This window comes from Pagrus pagrus (genome assembly GCF_965226575.1).
Source record: "Pagrus pagrus genome assembly, chromosome: 19".
Classification (NCBI taxonomy): Eukaryota; Metazoa; Chordata; class Actinopteri; order Spariformes; family Sparidae; genus Pagrus; species Pagrus pagrus.
Window position 1 is genome coordinate 2,509,052 of NC_140203.1, and position 10,120 is coordinate 2,519,171.

General features: G+C 40.4%; 1 protein-coding gene across 1 annotated transcript; it reads left to right on the forward strand.

Moving 5' to 3' along the window:
• The first annotated feature begins 994 nt into the window (after window positions 1-994).
• Window positions 995-9,843, forward strand: kmt5aa (lysine methyltransferase 5Aa). Its single transcript, XM_084383529.1, has 7 exons — window positions 995-1,240; window positions 2,766-2,916; window positions 3,097-3,373; window positions 3,462-3,549; window positions 3,971-4,030; window positions 4,425-4,615; window positions 5,045-9,843. Exons 1-7 carry the CDS (start codon window positions 1,232-1,234, stop codon window positions 5,253-5,255), a joined length of 987 nt encoding a protein of 328 aa, XP_084239655.1. The 5' UTR covers window positions 995-1,231; the 3' UTR covers window positions 5,256-9,843.
• The last annotated feature ends 277 nt before the right edge of the window (window positions 9,844-10,120 follow it).

The following is a 10,120-nucleotide window of genomic DNA, read 5'->3' on the forward strand; positions in this document are numbered from 1 at the left end:
CGAGAGAAATTCTTCTTCGCTGTCCTCTTCCTTTTTTTTTTTTTTCTTCTTCTTCTTCTGCTTCTGCTTTTCATCTTCTGTCATACACAGTTTATTGTACTTATTAACACAACTTGTTATTATCATTCAACAAGGCAAATGTGCACATATAAAACCTCATCATCTTTAAATTACTCCAGAACATAATTTCTTCTGATTGGGTCAGAGAAGCAGTCTTGGACCAGAATATTCCTAATAACCTTGTTAGTGCATTTACTGTCTTAGTCCAGGGAGATATATGAATGCAAAATGTCTTCTTTCACCATCATGACCATGCTCTATTTGTTTGATAAGAAATGATTCAACATGAGTTTGTATGATTACGTGATTACTATTATAAATATTAAAATTCTGACGTTGGATTTCATCACCCAAACTACACAGTGCCCCTTTAACAATAAAAAATATTTTATAATTCTGTTTTTTTTCCTTTAAACCTAAATCTTGATCTTGATCTTGAAAAGTCAGCTGTGAAATAAAAGTAGTGGAGAAAAAGTATGTTTTCCCCTTAGAAATTTAGTGAAATGTACTTAAGTAAAAGTATCTTAAAGTTAATATGAATATATGTATTTTTTTGTAAACCTTTATTTAGGAAAGAACAATTTACAAGAAGTTCGTGTAAGTCAAACGGTAGTACATACAATCACATTTAAGTGAAAATAAGGTTGCATAGAAGTACAATAATTATATGATAATATAATAATTAGTATTACCTCATTAATATTCTGAGTTTGAACTTCCTCTCCAAAACTACACAGTGCTCCTTTAAGGAACATTGTAAATGCAGGTCTCGTACCAGAGTATTTCTACACTGTGGTACTAGTACTTATACTGCAGTAAAGGGTAGAAATACTTCCTCTGAGTGTGTATTTGACACACAGGAGGGGGCGGTTTGAAGCGCAGTGTCGCTGTCGGCCTGCAGGGGGCGACATTTCCCCGCCTCGCTCTCCTCCTTCATTTACACGGAGAAAAATGGCGGACAGGAGCTGTGGAGGCTTCATCGGTTGAGCTGCTGGCAGTTTAAAAACAACAGACGGGCACACAGTCACCGTGGAAGGGGGCCAGCTCGCAGGGAGGGCACTGCCGTACGAGCAGGGCGAGGTTAATCTCTGAACTGGCACCAAACGTCATTTATTTATTCCTCGAAACGAGAGGCTACAGCCGAGCGAGGAGCCACGAAAACAAGTCGGACATGAACGGGGTAAGTTTGCTTGTTCGGGCATCAGCGAGCACAGGTCAGGAGCCGCGGATGAAAGCTAGCCGAAGTGGATTAATTGTGTCTCTGAGAGTGACCCTAACGTATTCAGGTTAAAGGTGGAAATCACGTGTATTTTTACTGTAAGTTGGTGTAGTTACAGTAGCTGCAGATGAGGGGCTTTTTGTTGAAGTGCTTTGCTAACGTTAGCTGCTTACATGTGGCTGCTAGCTGAGCACTGAGCAGTGTTTCTGACATCAGACGAGACAGAAACACGCGTCGATTTCTGCTGTTTCAGAGGGTTTTATAGTTTGAAGGCAGCTGCTGAAGTGTGTTTTAGTTTTAGCGGACTTGACTCGTAGATATTGATGATCCGAGAGGCCTGATTGTGCCTGCAGTCTGGATTTAAAGGGACTGACGGGTGGGTGTGGAGCCAGCATGGTCCCCTCCTCTGGGCCCCACCCACACCACTGCTGGAGAGGGACTGAGTACTTTTACTCAAATACTGTACTAATTATATTACTTGTACTTTACTTGAGTACATTTCACTACATTTCTGACAGAAAAAAACACTTTTACTCCACTGCTTTTATTTGACAGCTGATTTTTCAGATCAAGATTTAGTTTTTGAATAAAAGAAATAACAGAATTATAAAATACTTTTTATTGTCAAAGAGGCACTGTGTTGTAGAAGAATTTTAATATTAACAATATTAATGAGGTAATAATACAAACTGTCTCCATCAGTGAATAATCAAGCTGCTCTCAGAGGTAAATAAGGTCCCAGAACACTGTTTGAAGCTAGAAAGGTGGCAGGGTCCGCCACATATAAACAAAGTAAAACAGTATAAATTGTGTTGTCCTTTTTAAGGTCAGTTTGTTTATTCAGTTTATTCAGTCATGAAGACAAAGACAGTTTGATTATTTAGTTGTTTAGGCAGAAAACAATCAGCTGATGATCTTTCTCTTCTGATGAAGAAATTTGTCCTGAACATCCAAGACACCCTGAGGAAACATGGCAACATGTATTAATTTAAATAGTTGTTGCTGAATGTTTACAGTAATCAAATTAACAACAGGAAGTCTTTTTTTTAGACAGTTATTACTCGTTAAATATAGCTTCTGAATTGAAAACCCACTGTAGATTTTCTCAAGAATGAATTTCCTTGAAACAACTGATTAAAAGATCGATAGAAATTAAGCAGGCGAACATTTTAATATTGGGTTAATAATTTAAATTTCAATGTCCATATTTCAAGCAAAGCCAGAAGATAAACCCTATTTTCACCTTCTCATATGTGACGATTTGCTGCTTTTCTGTGTCATGTGTGAGTTAAGTGAATGTCTGTGGGTTTAAGTTTGGTTTAGTTTGTTGTCAAATGTCTTAATTAATTACTTTAGTGTCTGTATGTCTCCTGAATATTTGTGTTATTGTGTTCTTCATCTTTTTGTAATTGAAGCATGCTTCTGTAAAACCACATCTGCTCATGGCAAGAACATGGACTTGATACATTTCTCTCTGCATTCACAGGAGATTGTATGCAATAGTCATTCAGTCACTGTCTTAAGCTGCACCAAATCCATATCGCCAGTTCATGATGAGACGACGATCAAGCTGACACAGGAGGGACGGTGCTCTCCGATATGCTGCCAGCAGAATGAGGCTCAGAGGCAGGGAGAGAGTAAGTATCCTCGCTGCAGGTCTGCAGCTTCATCTCCAGCTGGGGAGGAGAGTGGTTTAACTCTGTGGACTCGCCACAGGAGAACAAAAAGACTGCTGTTTATTTTTATTTGTCAGTAGATTATGTAATGGAAGGCAGCGAGGATCGCCACAATGATATATTGTTGTTTTTTCCTCTCAGGCAGGAGAACAAACACCATCAGCGCCACACCAAAAGACTCGACGACTGACTTCCCAGAGATGGAGAGCAGCTACAGCCAGTGTTCACCCTGCTGGTCAGATGAACAGCCGTCGCCTCCGCAGCTCTACTGCCGCCGCTCCCCCGCCGAGCTCTCCCTGCCCCGCAGCAACAGCTTATCTCACGCTCCCCTCCACGCCAACAACAACAGCGCTCTGCACGGCCACCAGAGGAGAGGAGTCCGCCTCAAGGTCAAAGGAAAGAAGTCCACGCTAAGAATGTACGCACGCCCGGATCATAGAGGACAACGTGATGGTGTGATTGTTGTTCATACAGGTGTAATAATTATTGTTCTTTGTCCGCTACAGTGCAGGAGGGAAAAACTCTCAAAACCGAAAAGTTACTGATTACTATCCAATAAGACGAAGCTCAAGAAAAAGTAAAACAGAGCTCAAGGTAAGAAGGAATCACTTCTCTTACATACAACATATTATATCATCAGTATTATCAGATGTAATGTCTTTAATCACTTGTAAAGCACTTTGAATTTTGATTTGTTTGGAAGGTGCTTGATTGATTGATTGATTGATTGGTGAGTATTGCTGCATATGTGAAATAAGTAGTATAAAGCCTTTTCTGGCTCCAGAGGAAGCTGCATGTAGTCTGAAAAATTGCCTCCGGTGATGCCGCTCAGTGGCTGAGTTGCATTGTGGGTAATGTAGGCACTGAGTTTTGAAAAGTAAGAAGATTTTGATCATTTGTTTTCAGGAGTGAAGCGTTAGACCAGTGGACTGCTTTTCAAAACCTGGAGGAGGGAGAGAAATCCAATCTGCTCTTTTTCAGTAACGCCATCTCATGTTTCCCTTTTTGTTACCAGTGTGAAGAAAAGAAGCACATAGATGATCTCATCACAAAGGGAATAGAAGAAGGAATGGAGGTACGTTCAGTGTTTTTCTCTAATATTCAAAAAGCAACAAACACTCAGCGGTTTTAGGTGTCAAAAACAGACGCCACCACCTGCTATGTGCGTCCGCACACTGGTGACGCCTTGAGGACACGTCAGGATAAACTGTTATCTTACTTCCCAGTGTTTGAGACACATTGACTCTTCAGAAAGACAAAAGAAACCGAACGTGAAGCAGAAAAGAATCAGCAACATCAGAGCAAATATAAGAAGAAAGAGAGAGATTTATTCTTGTTATTTGCCCAAATACATTAAAGAAAACTGGTGTAATATCCCATCAAACTATATACATATAAGATCAGTATTAATGTAAAGTTTATTCTTTCTGTGTGTCAAAATGGAAAACCTCTCGTATTTGTTTTTGTAGGTGCAACATATAGAAGGAAAGGGGCGAGCAGTGTTTGCCACTCGGTGTTTCCAGAAAGGCGAGTATGTGGTGGAGTACCACGGAGACCTGCTGCAGATCACTGACGCCAAAAAGAGGGAGGCCGAATACGCTCAGAACCCCGCCACCGGCTGCTACATGTACTACTTCCAGTACCTCTGCAAAACTTACTGGTATGATCAAACTTCTTACATTTAAACGTTACTGGATGACGTACTGTAGCTGGCTAGTTGTTGTTTATATCTATCAATGCTAACTGCCAGAGCGAATGTGTCGAACAACAAGCAAGGAGACACTCCCTTTTTAAAGGGCCGTCATTCTGCCTCGTCTTCTGTGTGAAAGTAACAGAGGCAGGATGGAGGCACTGTTTCTTTCTATGTCTGATCCTCCAGCAGAGGTAGTAACAGAGCCGCAACAGAGGCGAGATGATGTCTGTCTGCCGACTCTTCGTCACACTTCCACCCAAAAACCAGCGTCTGTCCCCGGCAGCGAGAGTCGGGCAGCTCCCGCTGATGATTTGATGACCCTTGGTAGCTGTTGAGGTGCATTAACATTTTCCAATACAAAGTCTGATGTGAACATTTTGTCTTTTGCTCCAACAGTGTGGACGCCACAAAAGAGACTGGTCGACTGGGTAGGTTGATAAATCACAGTAAAACCGGAAACTGCCAAACCAAACTCCACGACATCAACGGCGTCCCTCACCTCATCCTCGTCGCCTCTCGAGACATCGACGAGGGTGAGGAGCTGCTCTATGACTATGGAGACCGCAGTAAAGCCTCCATCGCAGCTCACCCGTGGCTCAAATATTGATCGAGGGGGTCCACGACAAAAGAAAAAAAGGGAAACGTACAGTAACACTCGTGTTTCTCATTAGCTAGTGTACAAAATGCCTTAGAAACAGAATGTGTACCCTTTTTGTTGTAGGAAGTGGGAGGGGGGGTTGTGTGTTGGGGGGGTGATCACATTTCGATTGAGGTCCGTCTGCCTTGTCAGATGACATCTGTACTTTTTATTTATGTGTATATGAAACATTCTGGTTGTTTTGCAGCACATTTATTTTGTACATTTTGTATTACCTATAGACCAATGCTTCTACAGCATGCAGGTGGTAGTTAATGCTCTGCATTTTTATACTGCTTTTTCTTAATTGGTAGTTAGCAATACTTATATTTACGGCCCCAGAGCCCTTTTGGATCAGCAAGAACTATGAGATGCAAATTACAAACCCTTTTTTAAAAAAGACAAAAACATTCTGTTCCAAGTTTGATTTCAGCCATCAAAACTCACAATCTACCGTTTGTTTAGTGGAAGTGTGAAAGTTTACCAAACTTGCGGTTCAGTCGGCGTTTTTGGCTCCTGATGATAAAAACTGTGACACTGGATCAAAGTATTTTACTTTTTGAAGTGTAAAATAAAATAGTGTTCAACGTACAGACTCAAACAATCACACAAACTGATCAAATTAATAGTTTTTTCTCAGTTTTCATGCTTTTTTTAAAGATTTTTTTTTGCCTTTATTGTATTTTTTAATATCTAATACGCACAATACTTATAATTTATCATGTAATTAATGTTTGAAAGCATCTACGTACAGAACTTTCTGTTAGTTTAAATACGAGGAAGATATAGGAATATAAATAGACTTGATCTCGACTAACGACTCAGTTCTCAGCTGTCAGACTTCTCTTTTAATTCACTTTAATCACTCACAACTCTGTCTTATATTTCTGCACTATGTAAATATATTTATTGGCTTTCTATCGCAAATCAAAGGGTGTTTTAAAGGAATAGTTTAACGTTTTGGGAAATTGTTTTTTTCACCTTCTTACAAAGAGTTAGATGAGAAGTTTCATTCACTCAAATGTCAAAGCTGACCAGAGCGTCAAACCCACAAAATCTTCATTAAATAGCTTAATTTAATATTTTTTTTTTTTGTCAGTTACACTTTGAGAACAAAAAACTCCAGCACACCTGAAAAAATTGCAACGTTTTGACGACACGGACCTTCGTCAGGTTGCTTTTGGGAGTTTTTTCGTTTCGTTTTTTTTTCCGATCTCTCATATCTTCTTCTACGCACCTGTTGATCCACAGATGTGCAAAAGCTTTTCTCTGTGAATCAGTTAACACTTAATCTTGTGTTCAGTATAGCAGACTTATCATTAACGGGCATCATTGTGTTTGTTCCTCGTGCAGGGAAGGATTGTAGTCCGTCAGAGGCCCCCTGTCATTTTCTGTGGCTGAATTATGAAGGAAAACAGGAAAAAAAATTAAAGGTGCAGTATGTGAGAATTCTCCACCTGTTGAAATCATTCTCAAAACATTTAGGGGGCAGGGGAAGTGTTGGTGTTTACGCCTCCAGCACGGGAGCCGGGGCTAGCTAGTTAGCGTGCAAACTTCAGTAGATATCTCTGCAACACAACACATAGACGTCACAGTGTCAAAACTGTTATTTCTTCACATCCTGTTGTTCATTCTTGAATGTTTTTCAACTAAAATTCCTGCATACTGCACCTTTAAGCCTTCATCTCAGGTCTGTTTTACAGTATTATCGTACAAATTTGAGCGAAACGCAAAAAAGACTGATTCATGTCAAAAGTTTTCACTTCTATGAACAGATGTCAACTTTAGAGGGTTTTTTTATCATGAAGCTGTGACTAAATATTCATCTGAAATGGGGAAAATGTTCCAGTCCAGTCTTGTTTTAATGAAGTAAATGTTTTTCTCCATCATATCATAAACTAAACTTCCTGTCATGTCGGCCTCGGTCATTAGATGTTTGGACTTTTGATGAAAAGTTAAGCTACACTCAGAGTAGTGTGACCTCACGTAGCCAGAACAATCACATCCGCCAAAGACGAACTGACTGTTTGGCTGATTCTGTTAATGTTAGCCAGGCTAGCTGCTTCCCCGTGTTTCCAGTCTTTATGCTAAGCTAAGCTAATAGCCTGCTGGCTGTATTTTCATAACTAATGCACAGACATGAGAGGTATTGAAGTTCTCATCTAACTCACAGTTAAGGCTCATTTATGCTCTTTTTAAACATAGCTTCATCCATCGCTTACTGCCAACATACTTCCATGTGTCCTTCAAGGAACCTAAAAAAAAGAGGGTCATTACGTCACTGAATCTCACTTTGGTTCCAGACTGTGGCGTCAGCTGTATTGAAGTCTATGGGAGACGCATGGAGAAACACACTAAAACCCAACGTATCTACGTCGTCTGACTTCTGATGAAGAAATGTCTCCAGAAACACACTTCAGAGAGGAGTTTAACACCTGATTTTGTTTTTCCAAAAAAATAACGACGTTGTGACCAAACGGGGCATGTTCGACCAAATATCACTGAAGAAAACCAAAAATCAAAATCCAGGGAAGAACAACATGTCGATAAAAGAAATCAGGTGTTTACTCTCTCTCTGAAGTGTGTTCTTTCAGTTTCTGGAGGCGTTTCTTCATCAGAAATCAAAACGACGTAGATATGTTGGGTTTCATAGACTTCAATACAGCTGTCACCACAGTCTGGCGTCGAAGCAAATATTAAGTGACATGATGACCCTTCCTTCTGTTTACCTTCAGTAGAGGGCAGCTCAGAGTCGAGTTTCTGACGACAACAAACACGGTGACGTACGAGGAGTTTGTGACGATGTAACGGACAAAAGCGGAAGCAACGTTTTACACATGGCGGTCTGGGAGGCCATTTCCAAGACTTTTGGGCATCCGCTGTTGTTCAGACTTCTTCGTCATGTCTGATGGTCGTCTCACTGTTAGCAACACTTCCCCATAAGTTCTGGCAGGGATGTAAAATTACATCTGGACACGGCCTTGGTGGCGGAGCCTCGTTCAACTCTATGAAAGCTGCTCAGTGGTGCTTTGAAGCCAAAATGGCCCGTAGAGCGTGTGCACTAGAGACTTCTGCCAACTGAGCGGGCTAACTTCCGGATTAGCGCCCAGCTAACTTGAATGGGGATAAAATAATTGACGCTCAAAAAATGCATCCACCATTTTACAGACACTTCTTTCACAATGTTAGCTTATGGGAAGAGTCTGTTTGGGCCACAGGGCATCATGTGAAGATGTTATTACGCGGTTTTGCCACTACGAACGTTGGCTTCAAAGCCTGGCGCTCTTCCTGGGGGCTTGATTTCTTGTGGTGCTTCTCAATTTTGTCCGCAAAAGTTCAGGAAAGTTGCTAGAAAACAGGCAAAAAGAACACAGACGAGTACAGACAGAGGTCTGTATCGAACAGTGAGCATAAATGAGCCTTCAGAAAGTGAAGAAGCGTATTTCCAAAATCTCAAACTCGTTGAAAGCGTCTGTCCGGTACATGTTTTCTGTCCACGCGCTCACACACTAAACCAGCCTCTCCGACGTGTCCGGTGCCGACTGTGTTTGGTGAACTCTTACACTCCTGCTGTAAACTGTCTGCAGGTTTTCTACACATCTGTTCTTCCCGCTCACAACCAGATGTTCCATGTGAAAGTGTTTAACAGCTGAACCGCCAACAGGTCATTTTTTTAACTTTATATTTTAGCAGCTTTTTCAAAAAAGTGTGTTTTCCATGAATTGTAGCCAGAAGGTCAAATTTACCTCAAAGGGTTCGGCTCCAATCAGACATTTCTCTCTCGCTCGCTCTTTAATCTTATTTATCTTCTCCTAGAAAATCTCTGACAGACAAATTATTATTTTTCTTTTAGCTAATTTGTAATGTAGATATAAATATATAAGTATATACTATATTTTAAAAACTAATTTCCAATTCTGTGCTTTTGTTTTTTTCATAGAAATAACATTTCACTTAAGTATTAACTATTTTAGCTTGAATAATCAGATTACTTTTGTCAAATTACTACAAAAAAATGAATTCAGTTGTTCGGTACAGGCACGACGAGATCAAATGTTTTTGTGCTGACACTTTTCCTTTATGTGGCTTTAAGTAGCAACTTAAAACAAAAATCTTCCCGGTGAACACGACGCACACTTTTTCTGGCAGGATAACACATTCCCTTATATTTTGTTGTACAGCACGTCCTCTTCTTAAAGGTGCTGTCTGCATTATTGCTAATATCTCAATTATAACACATTTGTGAGTTTGGTACGATTATTGTGGTAAAATGTTCGGGCTCCGTCTTAAAGAAACAGTTTGATGTTTTAGGAAGTGTATTTGTTTTCTTGCCGAGAGTTCGACCGACGCCTCTCTCATCGCTTTCTGTTGAATATGAAGCTACAGCGACATGATGGTTAGCTTAGCTTAGCATAAAGACTGGAAACAGGTGGAAACAGCTAGCCTGGCTCCGTCCCGAGGTTAAAAAAAACCTACCAACAACTCTAAAGCTCATTAAAGGAACAGTTCAGCATTCACCTAAACAACTGAAGTAGCTGGAGACTTGTTATAAAATGTCTCACTTCAGCTCATCCGGCGTAATCCAAGTCTCCAGAAGCCCCGAGATCCCAAATTGATTTTAAAAAGACATAATAAACGCCCTCGACTCACATCGAGCTTCAGACAGGGTGCACGCTAACGCTTTTAGCTTAAAAAAGGGTTTAAATAACATCTTTTCAGATCAATTTGGGATCTCCAGAAATGTTTTGTGGACTACGAGACTTCATCTCACTTTCTATCAGGTGATGAACATTTCCTTTAATTGACGTTATACCTTATGTTGGAAGGGTTTTGTT